The 23,232-nt window shown below is 38.9% G+C and overlaps 1 protein-coding gene across 1 annotated transcript in view; it reads right to left on the reverse strand.

The window, feature by feature from the left end:
* Window positions 1-2,070: 2,070 nt before the first annotated feature.
* LOC136884784 (cuticle protein-like) overlaps window positions 2,071-23,232 on the reverse strand; it is a 41,161-nt gene continuing 19,999 nt past the window's right edge. The window contains exon 4 of the mRNA XM_068230037.1: window positions 2,071-2,988. Within this exon, the coding sequence (XP_068086138.1) occupies window positions 2,071-2,988 (918 nt within the window). The remainder of the gene's footprint in view (window positions 2,989-23,232) is intronic.

Raw genomic sequence — 23,232 nt, forward strand, 5'->3', positions numbered from 1 at the left:
ACGGCGTTACCGACTGACAGTGAAATATATGGAGCATCTACGTAACTCAACCATGCTAATGCAGATCACTCCACGCTCTAGGAATATGAGTAAGAGGTCAGATGAACCAGAGTCTCACAATGAAATGAGGAGGTTGAGTACCCTCACAAAACACAGGAAAGAAGCCCATTTTAGTCACCTCTATCAGAATAAAAAATTTCAATCCGATACAACTGATCATAGAAAGTAAACGTGGATTTGGGCAGAGAAAATTATTCTGAATGCGTAATTTCCGATAGTGGTTCAAATATTCACGATTCAACAATCCTTATACGTTAAGCTCAAACCAGGAATAATTATTATTTATCGATGGTTGGTCACCACCCTTTTATGAAAAGAATAAGAACAAGAATAAGATTACTAGAGCTTCGATTTTTATGCAGTAATAGGTTAGAACGCAAACTTACTGAAGCGAGTAGCAAGTAAAGTCTATCCTGCATAACGGTTATGCTAAGAGCTTCGCATAAACATAAGGGGGTACGGTTCATCAGAACCCCTAGAATGTATGTTACTCTCGCTGCGTTACGCAAGAGCGGGCTAGTCGACAATTCGTAATAACCAAATTAGTTTGCATTCTAACCTATTGCTGCATAAAAATCCAGGGTCTAAACATTACACAGTAGAAAAGCTGAACATCAATGTAAGATCCTAAGGAACATAAATATAAAATAATGACCTTTCCTAATATCAAATACGAAAGGTTTTAGGAAGATCCGTTCAATAGCTACATGAATTCAATGGTGGCCTTCAGTGCTAGTTGTGGTGGGTAAGATTGAAGCCGTCGACAGGGTAGTCTTGTGGATGAGGCGTACTAAAGGCAGAGCAGAGAGCATTATTCCTTATTTCAAAATAAAGTGCTCTGTAGAGCTGATGATATTTGATCCTTTGAAGCCCTTAGTTGCTATAAGGTTTAAGGAGACTCTGGAGTGCCAAAACTTTGCACTGAGAATTGGACTTTAACATACTAATAAATCAACTGACACGGACCTAAGCAGTCTTAAAAGCCAGCTGACATTCGATTCCACAACTTAGAGCATAGAAATTTAACGCCTAACTACAATAAGCCTACAGTCAGATTATACCCTATTTAAGCAGCTTTCCGGTACATAGCATCGATTGAGACGTTGTACGTAACTGACGGATGTGTTGTGAACTTCAATTTACAGGCAATAGCTACTCAGTCACTCCCACTGAAGCAACAGCTTCATCCTGAAATAATATTGACATGATTTCCAGGTATTTTGCGAGAAGCAGCCCGTGATAAAAGTCAGCGCATCATGTTCCTCAGCTTAGGAAAACAACTAGAAAATACCTATTTGGATTCTGAACGAAGGCGACATTAAGAAGTGTGGTGTTAGCAACGTTTGGAGAAATATAATGAGTACAGGAGATGTAAAATACAGATGTGCTGGACAGAGTTAGCGAGGAACGACAGTCTACCACATCCATAAGAGGATATCATCGTGGCCAGACTGAAAATGGTGGCTTAGAGAGTAAAATACCTGGAAAACCCCTCGTGAAAGACAAACAAATTAGGAGGACATTATTCATTGAAAGAACCACTAAGAGGCCAACAGGACAGCACAAGATAGATTCACTTGGAGGAGATTTCGCCATAGGCACAAATCAGTCAAAAAACTGAATATACAGTACATGTTCATGATTTTATATCTTACTGTGAACTGAAAATCTGTAAGGGTAAGGTAATGGCAAAAAGCACTGAGGTGATTCCGGAAGCGAAGGGAAGATAACATAGCTAAGATGTACAGTCTAATTCACCACCGTTTTTGTACTACATCTGCATGCTGCTAAGCCAGCAATTGCACATCCAGGCCTGCATCTGATGACGCTAGAGCAACGTAACAAAATTCGCGTTTTCCTCTAACTTTGATAAACTGTAATTAACAAAGAGTGGTGATGTTCTGGACCATACATCATGGCTTACTATCCTCCTTACCATCGCCTCAGTCACCTGCCTGCGTTTTGCCATACAGGAGACAGTAACCCTGTATACTGAAAGTGAATTGATCTCTAATAATGATATGTAGCATAAGGACTAGCATAATGTGTGGAGAAAACAGGAGCAGCGTAAGATCCATAACTGGGAGCATATGACACTGGAGGAGCGGCTGCATATGAAATAGCAGGTCTAGAAATAACAGGAGCGGCGGCGTAAGACAGAGCAGGTGCCGCGTAAGAGATAGCAGGTGCGGCAGCAGCGTATCTTACGGCAGGAGCGGCGTATGCAACAGGTGCGGCAGCAGCATATCTTACGGTAGGAGCGGTGTATGCAACAGGCGCGGCAGCAGCGTATCTTACGGCAGGAGCGGTGTATGAAACAGGTGCGGCAGTAGCGTATCTTACGGCAGGAGCGGTGTACGCAACAGGTGCGGCAGCAGCGTATCTAACGGCAGGAGCGGCATATGCAACAGGGGCTGGAGCGGCGTATGCGACAGCAGGTCTTGCAATAACAGGAGCAGCTACTTTAGCAGCTGCTACCACAGGAGCTGGTGCAACTCCTGCCTGACGGTGTACCACGGCATTGAATCCATTGACGGGGTCTGCAGTGTACTCAACTGTGCGGATAGAGCCATCAGGTTCCGCTAGACTGTAACTACCCTGCACGTTATCACCGCTACGACTCTCTTGATGGTTCTTAGAATCTCCAGTGATGGCGTCTTGGATGCTGTATGCATAGCTGTACTGAGGGTTGGGGTCGTAGTCTGTATCAACGGCAACTTTGGCAACTGGAGCGGCAACAGCTTTCACCAGGGGTTGAGCTGCGACAGCGTAGGCAGGCGCAGCGGCATAAGACAGGGGTGGAGCGGTGGCGTAGGAGACTGCAGGACCAGATGCATACGAGAGAGCCGGGCCAGCTGCATACCTCACAGGCGTAGGCTCGACGTACACGGCTCTGGCAATGGCCAAGACCGAGGCCAAAATGAAGAACTGGAAAAATGAAAAATAAGACGGTTAATAAAACAATTTTCCATAAACACCTTCTCCACAGGGGTAGTGAAAATCACCAAAATGAACGAATATTTACTGGTCTTACTTCCCCCCGACTCAGACAGGTCTTATGGCGAGAACATGGCTAGGAGTGGGAAAGAAACGGTCGTAGCCTGGTGTGAAAGTTGGAAACCATGGAAAACAATCCTCAAGGCTGCGGACAGTAGGGTTCGAACCCACAATCCCGTGAATTAAAGCTAACGATTACACGACACGAAACGCACAGCCAACTCGCCAGGGCTAATATGTACACTATTGTTTTTAATTTGTAAAATAAATGTTTTATTAGTTAACTTCCGTTAATTTAGATAGCCCAATTGAGATCAGGATAAACAATCAATCAATCAATCAATCAATCAATCAATCAATCAATCAATCAATCAATCAATCAATCAATCAATCAATCAATCAATCAATCAATCAATCAATCAATCAATCAATCAATCAATCAATCAATCAATCAATCAATCAATCAATCAATCAATCAATCAATCAATCAATCAATCAATCAATCAATCAATCAATCAATCAATCAATCAATCAATCAATCAATCAATCAATCAATCAATCAATCAATCAATCAATCAATCAATCAATCAATCAATCAATCAATCAATCAATATACTGTACAAGTCTTACACTGGGTTGCAACAAACAAACCTATAAATAATTTATTCCTCCAATTGTTATCGAACCTTTAATGTAAGCGGATTTTCGGGTTTCAGATGGGACATTTAACGCGCCTATAATTAACTTGGTCCTTATTAATCAAACGTCGAACTTTACAAGAACCATCGCCCGCTACCGCAATTGAACTCTATTTTTAAGCCATCCAGTTAACTGTGCGTGTTAACGACATCAACATAATATTTCCATTAGATATGATCTGTGTCTAAACGGTCGTGGTCTTGGAAGAATTAGAAGAAAGTTTTAACATAACATCATGGGAGAATGAAGCGGAGTCAGATTCATGGAGAATTAAAAAATAATTAAGTTAACTGGTACAATACACAATTTTACGTACCTCTATCTGTTACAGACGATGTTGCCAATAATCTAATGTAAACTGTGCACATTGGACATTATGCGAGTTGTATACAAAATGTAAATATAGGGGAAGAATACACATTTATAGGAAGGAAACCAGATCACTAAGTTATTGGTGCCTTCATTAGATCATTAACACAAAATTGTTTCTTGCAACGAGTCTTTCAAACTTAAAATAGATTTAGCTTCTAACAAAGGAAAAAGGTACCAAAGAAACCACTTTTCCCTTTGCTAAAATCAGATGATCATAAATATATCTTCCGGCCATGGCAATCCATCAACGGATGCTAATTTCAAACGGCAACCAGCTATGAGACATAGCCTGCGTGGTTGCTAGGTAGCATTGTCTGACCATCTATCCACACCGTACATTACTGCCTGCACGGTTGCTAGGTAACATTGTCTGACCATCTATCCACACCGTACATTACTGCCTGCACGGTTGCTAGGTAACATTGTCTAACCATCTATCCACACCTCACATCACTACCTGCACGGTTGCTAGGTAACATTGTCTGACCATCTATCCACACCGTACATTACTGCCTGCACGGTTGCTAGGTAACATTGTCTAACCATCTATCCACACCTCACATCACTACCTGCACGGTTGCTAGGTAACATTGTCTAACCATCTATCCACACCTCACATCATTGCCTGCACGGTTGCTAGGTAACATTGTCTGACCATCTATCCACACCTCACATCACTGCCTGCACGGTTGCTAGGTAACATTGTCTGGCCATCCATCCACACCTCACATCACTGCCTGCACGGTTGCTATGGTTACACTTCCGTCACACATTTTGTCGCGTTACGTTACACATCCCCAGCCTTAAGACATTTCGTCGTTGCCAGAACAAAACCTCCTATGTGTTATTATTTTTGGAGATATACCGACCCGTAGCACATACGTTATGAAGAGCGAGAATGCCTTGACAATATTCACAAAATATTGCACCTTAGACGACAGAACCCTACCGGCCAAGGTTCTAAGCTAAAATATTTCACATAGGAGGTTTTGTCCAGACAGCGGCGATTTTTATGTCAAAGTACATTCCTGCAATCCGCTATTTAACTGAAAATGTTGAAACACGTTCATGTATCATCATCATCATCATCATCATCATCATCATCATAAGACGTTCTATTTCCTGACATCACAGCTGTCTCCATCTTCTCCTGTTTGGTAACCTGGTATCTGAGCTAAACGACGCTACATATGTCCTCTGGGGGCGAACTGTGAAGCCCATAAAAAAATGTCCGTAAGCAATATCGGAACATGTTCAGAAGTCGATAAGGCAACAAAGTGTATCATTAGTCCATAAAGGAACCATATTTGAATACTCCATGCTCTGCTGAAATTCAGATAAATAAGAAAATAGGTACTTCTGCATCCAAGTTGATATAACGTCGTTAATGGAAGACATCACCCCTAAAAACGTACTGTATGACATAATAAAAATACGCAATTTCACAGCTGTTATTTATTTATTTATTTATTTATTTATTTATTTATTTACTTATTTATTTATTTATATAGCGTACTGCTTTTAATGCCGGAAGTGTCTGAGGACATTTTTGGCTTGCCTAATCTAGGTCTCTCTATTCGACGTCCATGGGCGACCTATACGAATGGGTGTGAGAAGATGGTAATGAGAAAGGGAAGTGTAAAATTCTCAGTAGCCACGTAGTCTGGTCGAATAAGGAGTCTGCTCAAGGCTTAATGTCTCCATCCGACAGACGAAACACCATCAACAGCGTTATATGCCTTTCTCTCTATATACGAACTGTGGAGAGTTTCGCGACTGGAAATCTAGAGCTGATTGCTTTATTGTTGAAGAAAATGCAAGGGATACTTAATCGTAGGTTCGAAATACTTTAAATTTCAGCCTTAAATACATTTTCCCACAAATTCATATAACATATACTGTACGTGTCTACCGATTATCAGGAGTTCAACGATTCAACCTCCGAACTATGCTAGTGCAAGAATTTTCATTCAATGACTTAGGTCATAACGGGGTCCACTCAGCCTCTTGAATTCATCTCAACAGCTGTCTCATACGAGAGACATCGGGCCTGGTCAAGGTCAAGAGGAAATTGTCCCTCTGCTGACTACATGTCTAGGAGATGGTAGATTTGCCGCAGTCGCGATAAATTATAAAAGTAAGTGTAATCAATATTTGAAAGACTTTTTAATCCGCGAAAATGAGTTCAAAATGTGAATGTCATACGTTTCCACGAATTAAACTGAAACTAAATTTCTATGACACAACCTCGTATTTAAGAAAATAGCAACGAGGAGTGTGTGTGCTGTCTGTATTATACATTCAGTTGACTTTGGCTGGCACAGATTCTGACGTCTCTTCAAGTAGTTTCGGTCACGCCCTCCATATTACTTTGAACTGCAATGTTTTTATTGATGAGACACTCGAAACATAAATGAGAGTCAAATAGGCTAATCAGTAGAGCCCGAACTTTTGTGCATTAATAGGTTAGAGTGCAAAATTACTGAAGCAAGTAGCAAGTATAGTCTACCTTCACAACGACTATGCTATGGGGTTTGCATAAACATTAGGGGTACGGCCCATCAGAAGCCCTACGATCTATGTTACTCTTGCTACAGTATGGAAGAGCGGGTGGCCAACACTTCCTACTAACCAAATTAGTTTGCAATCTAACCTGTTACTGCATACAAATCCGGGCTTTACTAATCAGTGTCAAAAAGTTTGAAGAAGTTTTTAAAACGACAAAATATAATTTTTTACTGATTCGCCTTGATGAGTAAGGCGGTCCAATTTAATTCCTTGTTAATAATTACTATTTTGCTACAGTAAGTCTATACGTTCCTTCTTTTTCTTTAATTCAATCTATAAAATCTATACAATTCAACATTTAGTACCTTGATACGTTAACAGTAAATTCTCCATTAAAAATATCAATTCCATCGCAAAGTACTACAAAGAGAGAAAAGACATTCAAAATGGATAGCTGCCTTTGTATAAACCGTGAAGATAGAGCCCCATAAACATGATTTAAATATCTATATAGGTATTATTTATTGATTCAATTTCTATTTTCAAGATTCCCTTACAAAGGCAACTACCACGAATGGAAACATTGATTTCATTTGCATTTGTCATGTTATGCAGATGGATTGATAATTTGGAGAGAGAGTCCCTGAGAATATTAGCGTTAATTTCTTCTAATTCCATCATAATAATATAAAAAACTTTGAAGGAAGTTCACGCAGAATTTAGAGACAACTCCTCAAGCACCAAAAAGTTGTCCAAACACCATCAAATTTCGGAAAGGGATGATATATTTCTACGCTAGTTCTTTAAGGATAACATTAATAATGCTGGCAAATTAAAAATTTTAAATGTTAAAATTTCTGCAAACGACACTCGTACATATGAGCACGAACCGTTTTGGCAGGTGAGGACTATAATGAGCTTGAGAACTGCGTGTTTCTGTTCATCTAGAAACACACGGCATTACCAAACCCCATAAAAATATGTAATGATTGAAACAGGTTAATCAAAATAGAATGACGTGTTTTGTTCATGAAAGAACATCATCAGATTCTACCAAATCACGTTCAAAAATATTTAGAAATGTATAAACATTTTTTAAATATTTAAAAACTTGAATTTCGGAACTCCTCACTTCTTTCCACTCTAGCATAGATTGCATTCAGATTATGAATGTATTTATTTAAAATTAGTTTTGGCATGCTGAAGAACCTAACAGTTATTAATTAACAAAGTGGAAATTAGAAGGAGACGACTTCAGACATCACCAAGGAAAACAAACAAGGAGAGGAAATCAAAACTCCGAGATTTTCCGATGATATTGTTGTTTTCTCTGAGCGTGCATAAAATCTGGAGAAACTGCTAAGTGGTATGAACACAGCCTTGGGTAAGGAGTACAAGATGAAATTTAAAAAATCCAAAAGAAAAGTAATGGAGTGCAGTCGAAGGAAGTCAGGTAATGTACCAAATATTAAATTAGGAAATGAAGTCTTAAAGGAAGTAAATGAATATTATTACTTGGGCAGCAAAATAATAATACATAATAATGTTATTAGCTTTACGTCCTACTAAGTACTTTTACGGTTTTCGGAGAAGCTGAGGTGCCGGAATTTAGTACCACGGGAATTCTTTTACCTACCGACTCGAGGTTGACATAATTGAGCGCATAAACCAGTCTAGGAAAGTAATGAGAGCATATCTTAAGAAGGGAAATTAGCTCACTTTGAACGTTGACCTTCATCTGGAACGTGGCCTTGCATGGAAGTTAAACATGAAAAATAACAAATTCATTAAGAGAATAAAAGCTTTTGAAATGTGGTGTTACAGAAGAACACTAACGGTGAGATGGGTAGATCAAATCACGGATGAAGCGATGTTGAATAGAATTTGTGAAAGGAGAACGAGTTGGTGAAATTTCACCAGAATAAGAGACGGAATGATAGGACACATTTTATAACACCCGGGACTTGTTCAATTCAATTGTGTTTTTTTGAGGGAATTATAGGCGGTAACAACAAGAGGGTTATTATTAATCAAAGGTATTAATATGACAAGTAGATGTAGGATGTAGAAATAATCATAATAATTAGAGTCCGGATTTTTATGCATTAATAAGTTAGAATGAAAAGTTTCTGAAGCGAGCAGCAAGTCTAGTCTACCTTCACAACGATTATGCTATGGGGTTTGCATGAACATGAGGGGTACGGCCCATCAGAACTCATAAAATTTATATTACTCTTGCTACATTGTGGAAGAACGGGTGGCCGACACTTTCTATTAACCAAATTAAGTTTGTATTCTAACCTGTTACGTGTGGCCTTCGAAGTTCCCTCGTGCAGTTGACGCCGTATAAGTGACCTGCGCGTCTTTCAGGATAGGCCCTACCTGTGATGAATTCTAATGCTGAAGTCGGCACACACACACCCAGCACTAGAGCCATCGGAATTAACCAATGAAGGTTAAAATCCCCGACCCGGTTTGGAATAGAACCAGCGACCTCCTTGAATTAAAGGCCAGCACACTAACCGTTTAGCTATGGAGCCGGACAGGATGGCATTGACTCTTGTATGATCCTAACAACAAAAAATCCACAGGTCGGTTAATCGGGAAACGGATAATAGAGACTTTTTACAGATTTACACTGTACTTACCGTGGAAGTCATGCTGAGTGTTGTATATTCCGAACAGTAGCTGCACTGTCTGACACTTGGCTCAGATCACGATCTAGTATATATAGTGAAACCCATTGATTGTATAAAGCCCTTCACACTCCCACCACACTACTCCAGATGACAACCAGCCCGCCAAAAAGTTGAAGTTGCCTAGAAGAAGCGGATGAAGAATGAAAGTGGGGTGTGTCCAGGTCTGCGAACGAAGAGATTCAGGAAGTTACTTTCTAACTAGGACACACACACACTCAGTAGAAGTGTATTTGAAAAAAGAAATATAATACAGGTCAGTGTGTAGAAGTGGGAGGGGCACCTTATGTTACAGTTCCTTTACAGATGGGTTCCTAAGAGCAGGAAGTGGTTCGCAAGGCTTGTAACTCATGTCAACCGCGGTTATGCATATTAAATGTTACGTGTGTGTGTGTTCTAGAGCTTCAGGCAATTATACGTAATAAGTGAGGCACCTACTGGACACGTAACATCGCGAGAAGATAAGGAGCAGCATGCGTTAAGACACTCAAATCCCACAGCTAAACGGGTTCCTCTTATGTCAGCGACACTACATTAATCCTTTTACACTCACTAGGAGAAACACTCGCTGTGTAAGTTCTTAATAAACACGTATTTTACCAAGCGTTGTGGAAGCAGTTATAATATCTAAAACTATTTTATTGACTTCGATGTAACGTTTACGTGAAGGGAGAATATCAGTGGAATTTCATGCTCCTTTCTGTCTTAAATAGAAGAAGATCGTAATGGGTTTAGGTTAAATCAATTGTAAAATTTGCAAACCATTATTATTATTATTATTATTATTATTATTATTATTATTATTATTATTATTATTATTATTATTATTATTATTATTATTATGTTCTTTCCGATGAGGCTTGCTAAGGACCACGTGCCAATTTCAATTCAGTTCTTCATACTTTGTTGTTTTCTCTTCCGCTCCTCCAATATTCTTTCATCCTTTCACTATGCTGTTTCCTTCTGTCCTCGGACCACTTTGCACCAGGCTTCTTGTTCAATCTTCCTTGGAATCCTTCCATACTTGCTACCCTCTTTCTAAAAATCTCTCCATCCAAAGTATCTTCTTATATTATTTCTTTCTAAATCTTTCTTTACTTCTTGAATCCAGCTAGTTGTTGCCTTCTTGTCCCAAAGGTACTTGAAAATCCTTTTTGTTAATCTGGAATCATCCATTCACTTATATATATATATATATATATATATATATATATATATATTCGCTGGGGCCATCAAGGACCACGTTAAATCTTGTTGCATTTGACACTGAACTTGGCCTTCTTTAGAGCCCAAATTTCCCTCATTCTTTGTGAGTGGCCCTGCTTACGCTCCTCTGTCCAAGGGGCACCGTGTATTCTCTTCGGTTGCTCGTCTCGGTTTAGCCCGTTCGTCAATATTTTCTTGCGGAAGAGATCTCTGTTATGGACGTCTTCAGCTGAGATATGTAGCATTTGCAGGTCTTCTTTGGTATTTCTAAACTAGGGAATTGTGGTTTTGGGGTTTGAATAAAAAAAGTGAAAGATTTCTTTAGTTAACTTTCTTCCGTCCATTCTTTTCAGATGACCGTCAAATCGTGCCCGTCTTTTTCTGATTGTGACGGTAATTTTCTCTACTTTGCCGTAGACTTCCTCGTTGGATCTCTTTTGATGGATTTCATTTCTGTAATTTGATCCCAAGATTCCTCTCACAATTTTGCGTTCTTTTTTCTCCAGTTCTTCTTATTCTTCGGCTTCTTCTTCTTATTATTTGTTTATGGACCGTGTTGGATTACGCATTAAATTTGTGATTCGCATTTCCAACAGACCATATTGCTTTCTTCTTTCACTGTGTGCCTGTTTTCTTTCTTCTGATCACTTAGTCCCCGATCTTTTAGGGACTTCATTCCCTGGCTTTACTACCCATTTATTTATCTTGTGAGGGTAAATGTTTCTGTCCAGTATTTCTGATGTTTCTATCTGGACCTTTTCCACATCAATTTTTAACATCTTGTATCCATGGCACGTTCTTCTGTTTTTCAGTATATGTCAAAATCTTGTGGGTTAGCCTTGAAGACTAAAGTCTGTGAACGTGTCTATAGAATTTCAGTCTTCGTTTCCTGATGTCTGTGGTAAGGTTGGGCAGTCTTTCTGTAGCTTTGCGTGATTTGAGTCTATACCCTTCTTCTTTTTTCTTTGTGCCCAATTAGTGTTATTATATGTATTAGGCCTATAGCCTAAGAAATAATATTTATTTGTGTTGTATGTTGGGTATTCAGCCCGAAGGCTGGTTTTGATCCTCCACAGCTCAACCAACAGCTGTCATAGATAGCCTAGGCACCACTGAAAAGGTGTACTAGGGAAATGAGGAGTGAGGTAGTTTCCCGTTGCTTTCCTCGCTGGATCAGAAGTTGCAATTACGTAACAGTCTGCCAAGGCCACCGAAATGCGTGCACCAACCGACCCTATGAGCAACATTTTCATACTAATCATAACAGGGACTGGCTGCATAACGAATGGTGGGATTGCAAAAGTAAGGAGGACATAAAATGCTAACTAGCACAAACAAGGAAGGCTCTTGTTAAGAAAAGCATGCGTTAACACCCTTTAATACCACAGCTAAACGGATTCCTATTTTTGTTATTCAATATCCAGCACAGCAAGGAGCTCTATTTCACAAAAGTACATTAAGGCTGTCGTTTATATTCACAAAATATTACAACACGAAAGTTTATGAGTTCAATTAGTTAAAGATGTGCTGAATGGATGTTAAGAATTGCTTATAACAATAAGGCTTCTTGAAAATATCACGCAATGGTTTAGGAAATACAAGATTACAACTGTTCAGGTGGAACTCAAATATACTGCAAGTCTTCTCATTCCAAACGCGGGGCAGGAGAAAAGTAGATGATCCACTGTCTGAAGAGAACAACAAAAGGATAAATATTCATCTGTTATTTGGATTTTAAATCGCTCAAGGTAGCCGTGTTGAAACACCGGATATCCCGTGAGATCTCCGAAGTAAACTTCGATGAAGAATAGGTCTCTTGTAACAGATCCTTTTCAACCTAGAAGTCCAACTATAGCTCCATTAATTTCTTGATTTATCGCTTAACATAGCACATTGGAAGTTCCTATTATTATTACCTCACTCAAATGTGCAGAGAACAAATACATGAACATACACGACCAAATATTGCAACACTGAGATCTACACATTCACTAATACATTTTGTTCCATTTCAATACAGTTCAGTATGATACCTTTCACACGTTTCTTCGCAAATACAGTGGAGCAGAGTATGTCTAACTTGTACAGAGGTGACGATAAAAGCCATGTACAGACATGCTTGTCATTACGTGACGAAGTTCAAAGTTTGCCGAGGTACAAGTCTTGTCAATCATTGCTCTTGTACTATCAAATTCCGCCCATAATGGAAGGGATCTAACACTTCGAAAAATGAAGGTATCGGCCAAAGAAAGACAAGGGCCACGAAGGGCGTGAAAATCAAAGCTGGCTTGAAGTGACATTAGTAGACGAATAAGCTTGAGTGGGGTTTTTAAAAGTAGGGAATATGACAAAATGAAGATAAAGTTGGAGTTCAAGAGGACAAATTGGATAAAATATCCGATTATAGGATAAAGAATTAGGCCTTGGAATAATTTATCAAGGAAGGTGAACGATAAATTTCCAATTTCTTTGAAAATATTTAAAGAAAGGCTAAGAAGCAATTGATAGGAAATCTGCCATCTGGGCGACAGTTCTAAATGCAGATCATTGATTGATTGATTGATTGATTGATTGATTGATTGATTGATTGATTGATTGAATACACATAACTCGAGCTCCAGATTCTCTTGCATAGAATTTATAGTTCTCGTTAGTTTGTTATAGTCAACGCCGTCAGTAACTACAAGCAGTGAGGTTGTGACGTCGCACTCCTGTCGAACAGCTGTCTGACGGGTTCATGCAGGGATAGCAGAGACACTAGCATAAATACGACCGATTCACTGGCGAAATTTCACAGTAAATACGACAACACATTACGAAAAAAATGAACATGCGCATAACTATCCCTAGAAACAGACAAATTCACGTTTGTTTGGGGTGTCGACCCATGTGGATCTTTTTGCCCCTACTGGCACCATATTGTATGAACCTGCGTGTAATTGGAATTGCGGTAGTGTAGAATGTTCTGTGTGAGGAAAGGAAGATTAAGGACGTCATAAACACCCAGTCCCCAGGCCAGGTATATTAATCATTACAATTGTAATCCCCTGACCGGGCCGGGAAACGAACCCGGGGCTGTCGGGTGACAGGCGGACGCGTTTACCCCTACACAGTGGGGCTGGAGTAGTAAATAATTACATTGTACTTTAACATCCCAGGACCCAAAGTTTCCTTTTCTTGCTGCTTTGCTTATTTCCGTCGCCTAAGGGATTCCAAACGTTGTCAAGTATTATTCTCCAGAGCTTACTAGCTTGCATAATAATCCCTTCACTTTCTGTCCAGAGATGCACTCTTTAGTGTCGCTATACACAGCATTTTGATAGCCTAACAAGAATGTCTACTACTAACAACTTACTTTCCAAAAAGCAGGTACTCACGAACTGTTCTAGTTCACAATGCTCTGAGACATACATGCTACATAACCAAAACAACATTACTAGGCACTGAGTGTCTTTCTTACTGTAAATGATCGAAATATAAATCACCAATCTCAATACCCTCTCGTTTCCTATAGATACCAATACAAAATTCACAACTGCCGACGCTGTGTGATATGTAACCTCAAACATAGAGTACTTGTAGGATGCTTCAAAATATTCCAAGTATTTAGATGACAACATTTGAGAAAATTCATCACTCAATTTATGTTTTTTTTAAAAAAAATTTGCCTACGACAAAGATTACACAAAAAATTAATTCGAAAATAAAACAAAGGAAATTTTATCTCACTGGGCGAGTTGGCCGTGCGGTCGGGAGCACGCGGCTGTGAGCTTGCATCCGGGAGATAGTGGGTTCGAACCCCACTGTCGCCAGCCCTGAAGATGGTTTTCCGTGGTATCCCATTTTAACACCAGGCAAATACTGGGGCTGTACCTTAATTAAGGCTACGGCCGCTTCCTTCTAACTCCTAGGCCTTTCCTCTCCCATCGTCGCCGTAAGACCTATCTGTGTCGGTGCGACGTAAAGCAACTACAAAAAAAAAGAAATTATCTCAGTCTGATGAATATAAGTGGCGTTCGGGTATCAAAAGAGAAGCCCTGAGCGCTTTCAGGCCCCAGTCGAGGAACTCCTTGGCTCTGATGTTGAAGGTCACACCAACAAATCATCGCCTTAAAATTAAACATTTTTCTTGCCATAATTTCAAAACTATGTTTTGCTCTGATTCAAGTATTTTTCTACAAGATGCATTGCAAATGCTTCCAGACAAGCTACGATGTTCGTAAAATGTTCTTCGAACGTGCACGACAATCATTGCTGTGATACTGTAATGCGTATATTGATGCTCATGGTCGAAATTTAGGGCACTTCTGTAACGAAGGAAGGCTCTCTATGGAGCCAGGGACTCTCAACCTGGGAGCGGTGCTCTTAGCTGAGTTCAGGCATTGCTTCCAATTACTTGTGGCAGGCTCCTCACTTTCATCTATCCTATCCGACTTCCCTTGGTCAACTCTTGTCCTCTTCCGACCCCGACAGTATTAAAGCATTCGAGGCCTAGCGAGTCTTTCATTTTCACGCCCTTCGTGGCCCATCTCTTTCTCTGGCCGATACATTCACTTTTCGAAGTGCCGGATCTCTTCTTTTTTCCCTCTCTCTGATTACTGTTATATAGTTTATGGCTCCGCAGTTGTACTTCCTCTTAAAACAATAATCACCACCACCACCACCACCACCACCACCACCACCACCACCACCACTTCTCGCTCTGTCTCTGTATACAATTTCTATTTCTGCTGCCTTTCACAACGATTCTGAGAAAATGAAAACATCTCAACGGTGCAAATTTGTCACTAGACACAACTTATACAGTATTCTACAGTTTATAACTTTTGTTATGTAGTATTTATCGATAGGACAACTAATAACGTAAATGTTTGAGAACTGCATTTTAGGCCTTCCACTAAATTGCCATTTCACTTAGCATGAATAAACTAATTTATGGCCTAGACTGTAGCAACTTATTCCTCGACTTTACATACAGATTTTCATTAAATTATCTCGAACCGTTTTCTCATGATGCGCGGACAGACAGAAATTACGCAAAATTAAAAAAGTGCATTTCCTTGTAACTGTGGACACGACCGATACAGAAATACAATTCTTTTTTAAATGCTGAGCAATGCGGAGACAAAATTCTTATTGTACATACATAGATATCGGCCAAGCCTATGTAGTTTCTATACCAGGTGTATGCATGAGTATTTTCCCGTTTCGCTAAGAGAAACAGTGAACAGTATGAATATGACACATACGTCAGTTTGTTCGTCTCACATTAACCAAGCAGCACACACAAGTTGAGTCCGCCAGACACTAGCGCCTGTGTTGTATAGTTCAGTGATCATGTCGACGTTTGTGGCTGACAAAGAACATTTGCGGCACGCATTGCTTTTCTTATTTAATCAAAAGAAAAAGGCTGTGAGAAGTCATCGTTTGCTGGTAGAAACATATGGTGAACTTATCCATAGATTAGAACATGTTAGACATTGTTTCGACCATTTAAGCGTGGTGATTTCAATGTGAAAGGCAGTGAGCACTCTGGTAGACCACAAAAGCTCGAAGATGAACAATTGCAGGCGAAACCATTAATGCACAACCCTATCGCCAACAAGTGATTAATTTAATTCACGCATTGATCGAAAGAAGACCGGAATGGGCCAGAAGACATGGCAAAGTGGTTTTGTTACGCGCCGTCTTACACAGCGAAACCAGTGAAGGACATCTTAAAGTCGCTTGTATGGGACATCCTTGCGCACCCGCCGTACTGCCCCGATCTGGCACCATCTATCACTTCTCCGAATCAATGGGACACGCGCTCGCAGAGCAGCACTTCGGCAATTTCGAGGAAGTTGGAAAATGGCTCGACGAAAGGTTTGCCGCAAAAGACAAGCAGTGTTTCTGCCTTCGTATTCATAATTTACCTGAAAGATGAGCGAAGTGTGGAGAAGCCGATGGCCAATATTTTGAATGAAGAAAAAGTGAATTTCCCGTGAAAATAACGGGTTTTCTTTTCCACAAAAACCGTCAAAAACTTATGCATACACCTAAGTATATAGATATACTAATTTGTTCATTTAAAATTTCCATTTACTTTTCACATAGAAATTTAGGTCGTCGAAGACCGGCCAGCAAATAAATAAATAAATAAATAAATAAATAAATAAATAAATAAATAAATAAATAAATAAATAAATAAATAAATAAATAAATAAATAAATAAATAAATAAATAAATAAATAAATAAATAAATAAATAAATAAATAAATAAATAAATAAATAAATAAATAAATAAATAAATAAATAAATAAATAAATAAATAAATAAATAAATAAATAAATAAATAAATAAATAAATAAATAAATAAATAAATAAATAAATAAATAAATAAATAAATAAATAAATAAATAAATAAATAAATAAATAAATAAATAAATAAATAAATAAATAAATAAATAAATAGATAAATAAATAAATAAATAAATAAATAAATAAATAAATAAATAAATAAATAAATAAATAAATTGGGCCCGGATTCTTATGTACTTAAATATTCCATTTATATACTTGTAAGACATTAGCACCTAATAATGCGCATGCGAAATGGACATTGTTTTGGCGCTTTCAAGGCTGGGAGAATTGTGCAATTCTGACCTGGAAGTGGGATGGATACTTCATTAGGAGTCTGTCACATTTGTTTTTCTAACACGTTTTCCTGTATGTAGGGAGAGTGATTTATATTACCGGTCTGGAAAGCCTGAAACCCTCCGATCTATCACTTCCCGTATTCTACAGCAATGTATCCCTTAGGGGATATGAATATTAACTGAGGAGAGAAGACGTAGACGGAAAGGGAACAACATGAGGTTTGTTATGAAAGCTGCGATGCTAATACGTAACAAAGAGGACAAGTCGAGAGAGAACAGAGATGGTGGGGAATGCTAGCCAAACGCCACGCCCCATTGTCTTAATATTTATTGTTATATCTCTCATGGACAGTTAGCGCCGGCTCGATTCCTGCTTCTGATAGAAATGTCAAACCAAGACATTTTTCACTAGCAAGATACCCGTACTTTACTACGGTTTTACTGAAGTATTGAAAACTGTTTGCAACTTAATATACAGTAAATAAATGCTGTTTCCTTCAGATATCAAATAAGAAAAATACATTGAATTATAAATATAAAATTCATAATGAAGAACTCAAAGTTGTTCACTCTGTTAATGACTTAGGGGTAATTGTTACAAGAAATTTATCTTTCAAGGAGCATATTAATACAATGGTTAATGATTCCTATAAGAAATTGGGTTTTATAATTAGAAATTCAAGAGATTTTTCTAACACGTATACACTCACCTTATTATTCAATAGTATTGTCCGATCAAAACTTGAGTTTTCATGTATAATTTGGTCTCCATGTTATAAATCTTATCAAAATCAAATTGAAAGGGTGCAGAAACGTTTTTTAAGATATATTTATTATAAAAAATATAGAAATTATGTTTCATATGGATTTTTGTTGAATGAATTTAAATATGTATCGCTAGCCAGTAGGCGTGTAATAGCTCAACAAATTTATCTCTATAAGATGGTTAATGCAATAATTGACGATAATAGTTCCCTTCACGAGTTATGCTTTAATGTTAGAAAAGGAAATTTAAGATTTCGGCAATTGTTTATTACTCCAGTCTCCAAAACTGTATCTTTTAAGAACTCTCCGTTTATCAATATGTGTGAAACATACAATAACTTAATTAATAAGTATCATATAGATCTTGACTTTGTTTATGAATATGACACATATGTAAATGCATTAAAAGAATTTTTCTCGTCGAAGTGATTTGTTTATATGTATAATATTTACAGGATTTTGTTACAATTTTTTTGTTTGATTTATTAGCAGGATTCTGTATATGAGATATTGTTTCATCCATTTCATACAGAGCATTATCATCTCATTTACACAGCATTTTCACATTTTCTTCTTTTTGGTATTTCTATGTTATTTGTTCAAATAATTTGTAACAGCCACCTATAATTGGAGCGTGTCTCTGTTGGTGGCACATTAAATAAATAAATAAATAAATAAATAAATAAATAAACTCAAGGTTATCTTTCAAAATTGTACATTTTGGAGAGTCCACCGTCGGCTGAACCTATAACATACTCCATCACTTCGTGCGTAAAACGGTTTTGGAGGAACGATCATTTAGAAGCGAATAACCTGTGAAATCTTGACTTCGTACGTCAAACAGTAATAGGGGGATGAATGTTTATAAAAATATTTACATAATTTATGTATTTTTATACAGCGTGGATGGAAACAATGGGAACCGAATATAGGGCCTATGAGTGTTAGAGAGTTGGTCATACTGATAAATCATTTAAAAAAATCGATTTGCAGAATTAGCAACATCGCCTCGGAAAAGCCTATTTGAATTCGCCCGGGAAGCGATCTGATTGGCTAACTTCAGCAGCTGTAAAAATGACAGCGGTGTGGCGCGAGATATTGAATTATAGTATCGAACATCTTTCTTGAAATCTAAGACATACAGATGCAATCGTCATGTGAAATTTCAACCTCATATGTTTTAGAGAAATTAATAGTTTTGTTATCGGGCACTAACCCCCATTTAACCATCAAGGGATGAAATCTTTTATCTTGATTTATTTAACATCTAGTACATAAAGCAGCAATCAGTGAGTGAAGTTTCAGCCTTTTCCAAAAAATATTTTAGTTTTATGGATTTACCTCCCCTCCCTCATTTCATCCCCTTAGGGGTGGAATTCTTTGAAAACCTTCCTTATTGAGCACCTACACTGTAACAGAAAAATGTACCCATTAAATTTCATTTCTTTTCTTTATATCCAGTAGTTTTGCCTGGGCGTTGATTGGCAATCAGTCGGGACATTGTATTTTATATATATCAGGTGGCTCGCGAGCGCCGTATTTTCTACTCATAAATGTTCCGCATTCAATAGTGATGCATGGGATGCCTAATCACTTGTTTGCAAAGGAGCACTACAGTGTGCTGTATTGTGGATGTTGTGAAACAAATGGCTGTCATTTTACTGCACACTTTCCATAAAAGGGCGCATTAGTAAATACGTCGAAAGATGCTGAAAATAAAATTTAATAACTTATTAATTTAATGAATGTAGGTTTTCGTGGCTCATAGTATTAACGTAAATAAATAAATAATTACTGGATTAAAGCCACTATGTCTATTTAATGAAGTCGAGCTTCCGACAGTGAGCAGAATTTAACTTGCCCCGATGATGGCCAATGGAATTTGGCCGAAAGCTCGACTTCATTAAATAGACATAGTGGGTTTAATCCAGTAATTATTTATTTATTTACGTTAACTTATTAATTTATTCACATGTGGACATTCCAATCTATACAAGAGTTGTCTGTATGAAACAAAAACTAATACTGTTCGGAAAATTACGTGTGTAGAAGGCAGACGTCTGTTTGGAGCTTCGGCTGCATTCCGACCAGATTCTCCATAGATTAAAATAATGTCCGTGTATTCGTTGTTGCTGAACGCACTAGTCATTGCCGATATGCAGACAGCAAATGCAGTGCTGCTGTACCATACACCAGTACACTCGAAATCTCTAGTGTCTCGTGGCCAGAAATATTCATTTATATATATGTGTGTGTGTAATTGCTAAGATAAGTAAACTAAACCGCATAAACATTGGACAGCAAAGGAATATTTAATATTATACGTTCTCCAAGGGCTGGGATAGCCAGTGACCGAGGAGATGATACTTGGATTTGTACCACGGCACAATATGTTCATCATAATTTAAATAAGAAGAATTTAAAGAAAGTCATCTTCAGCCGAAGCAAATTTTTTGTGTGGTTGAATGTAAATAGATTAAGATATGAACTAAAGTCCGGTGATTGGGGTGGTATAATACATACACGTTATTCCCAAAAAAGGCGACGACCGGGCGAGTGGGCCGTGCGGTTAGGAGCGCGCAGCTGTGAGCTCGCATCCGGGAGGTAGTGGGTTCGAACCCCACTGCCTGCAGCCCTGAAAATGGTTTTCCGTGGTTTCCCATGTTCACACCAGGCGAATGCTGGGGCTGTACCTTAATTAAGGCCACGGCCGCTTCCTTCCCATTCCTAGGCCTTTCCTGTCCCATCGTCGCCATAAGACCTGTCTGTGTCAGCGCGACGAAAAACAAATAGCAAACCAAAAAAAAAGGCGACGGAAAGGTGACTCAGGGGCTTTCAATTTGGGAGCGGGGGTTACGACTTACGTGTGTCAGGCTCCACATTTTAAACTTCCTAACTGACCTCCCTTGGTCAACTCTTGTTTTTTTTCTAAGGGGTCTCAAATTCGTAAGCGTAGATTGGCACGATAATGAACCTTTTCCCTATACAAAATCCACAGCCGGTTTCCAGTCACTCGACCGGTTTAGGAATGGAATAAATTAAGGACCCATCTAGCGGAGAGGATAGGAGCTCTGCCGGCTGCCGAAGCCTGCCGCACTCCTTTGAGGCAATGATTAATGACTGACAGATTAAATAATATGGGAAAGTGTTGCTGGAATGGAAGATAACAGGAAAAAACGAGAGTACCCAGAGAAAATCTGTCCCGTCTTCGCATTGTCCAGCACAAATCTCACACGGAGTGACTGGATTTGAACCACGGAACCCAGCGGTGAAAGGCCGGTGCGCTGCTGCCTGACCCACGGAGTCTCGTCCTTTTCCCTATAATCCTTCATTAAGGCCAAAATCCTTTCCCTCGGTACGTTTGTACATGATTCTATTAACAATTCCCTCCCGTAGTTTAAGACTGCGAGAAATTCTTGTCCATATTTCCTCGTCAGCAGTCCTATGATTACATTAAATGGAGAGCCAGCGCTAAGGTATCATTCACATAATCAGTGGGAGGTCCTCACTTCTACGACCGGTTCACTTGGCTGGCTTTATAATTTATGGTACTCCACACTACAGCTAATACTAATAACTAATATTAAGCACCTCACAACTAACACTACTACGAGTCAAGAATTAATTATATCAATATATATTTAGGAAAGAAAAAAATACTGCTGTCAAATAATGTCCAAGGTATGGCAATCTGCTACATTCCTGTACCTGTAAATCCATAAACTACTAATTTTAATCGGATATCTGTCTAGTTTTAGGCGTACATAGATCCTTTCTCGGAAACTAGTTTACTTGACTAACCAGTTACATAATGAGGTGTTAAAATGTCTTCGAATTTCCACACCGCATCTTTATCTTTTAACGAACACGTAAATGCAATAAAAATGTCGTGCAACATGACCGCAGTAAGATCGGTTTCCGGTAGGGCATTCAGCTCAACCCGTTGCCGCCAAAACGCTTGCAACGACACCGAAACGCTTGGTCGTATGCTGGGGTTCTGCAGGAGCCCCGAACTACTGTGTAATAATCGCAGATAGATAGATAGATAGATAGATAGATAGATAGATAGATACATAGATAGATAGATAGATAGATAGATAGATAGATAGATAGATAGATAGATAGATAGATGTCTTTATTGGTGGCGAGTTAGGGCTCAAGGGTCCAACTCATTAGCTGAATGGTCAGCGTTGAGGCCTTCGGTTCAGAGGGTCTTGGGTTCGATTCCCGGCCGGGTCGGGGATTTTAATCGCTTCTGATTAATTCTCCTGGCCCGGGGACTGGGTGTTTGTGTTTGTTCCAACACTTTCCTCTTCATATTCACACAACACACTACACTACCAACCACCACAGAAACAGGCAATAGTGATTACATTCCTCCATATAAGGTTGGCGTCAGGAAGGGCATCCGACCGTAAAACAAGGCCAAATCCACATGTGCGACACAGTTCCCAACCGCGACCCCACAGGTGTGGGAAAAACGGTAGAAGAAGTAGTAGAAGAAGAAGTTAGGGCTCAAGGCCCTCTCTTACACTTAACCAGTAGAAAAGTATTACATAATTTATAATTACAAATGCATATAGCACAAAAAATGTTAATTACAATAAAATATACTCTTTAATTTAAATATACAAAAAATAAATCACTTTTAATGACGTAACTCAAGTTTTTTTCAAATTGTTTTACGTCGCATTGAGACAGATAGTCTATATCTTATGGTGATGATGGACTAGGAAAGGGCTAGGATTGAAGAGGTCGTGGCCTTAATTAAGGCACAGCTCCAGCATTTTCCCGGTGTGAAAACGGAAAAACACGGAAAACCATCTTCAGGGCTGCCGACAGTGGGGTTCGTACCCTCTATCTCCCGAATACTGGATAGTGGCCGCACTTACAGTATGCGACTGCAGCTATCGAGCTCGGTCGTAACTGAAGTACTGTAATTCATTCATTCATCTCATTTAGTCCTTCACTCACTCAACAATTATCCAGAAAGTCAGTGGGATCTACTTAGCAAACGCTCGCGGCAAGCCACTTTAAACTTGCCTGTAATGTTGGCAGGTAGCGAATTCCATAACCTGGACACAGAGATTATGAAGGAGCGGTTGTAAGCGTCAGTGCGGTGTACAGGTACGGAAAGAGAGGAGCCAGATCTTGTATTTGTGGTCATGATAGGACGAGACGTAAGAAAAAAGTGACGAAAGATAGTTGGAAGTATTAATGGCAAATAGTTTGTGATAACATGTGAAGCCCGGAAGTAACGTGGATAGGAGGTGGACGAAAAAGTTCAGTGC

Source organism: Anabrus simplex, chromosome 13 (genome assembly GCF_040414725.1).
Source record: "Anabrus simplex isolate iqAnaSimp1 chromosome 13, ASM4041472v1, whole genome shotgun sequence".
In the NCBI taxonomy this organism is placed as follows: Eukaryota; Metazoa; Arthropoda; class Insecta; order Orthoptera; family Tettigoniidae; genus Anabrus; species Anabrus simplex.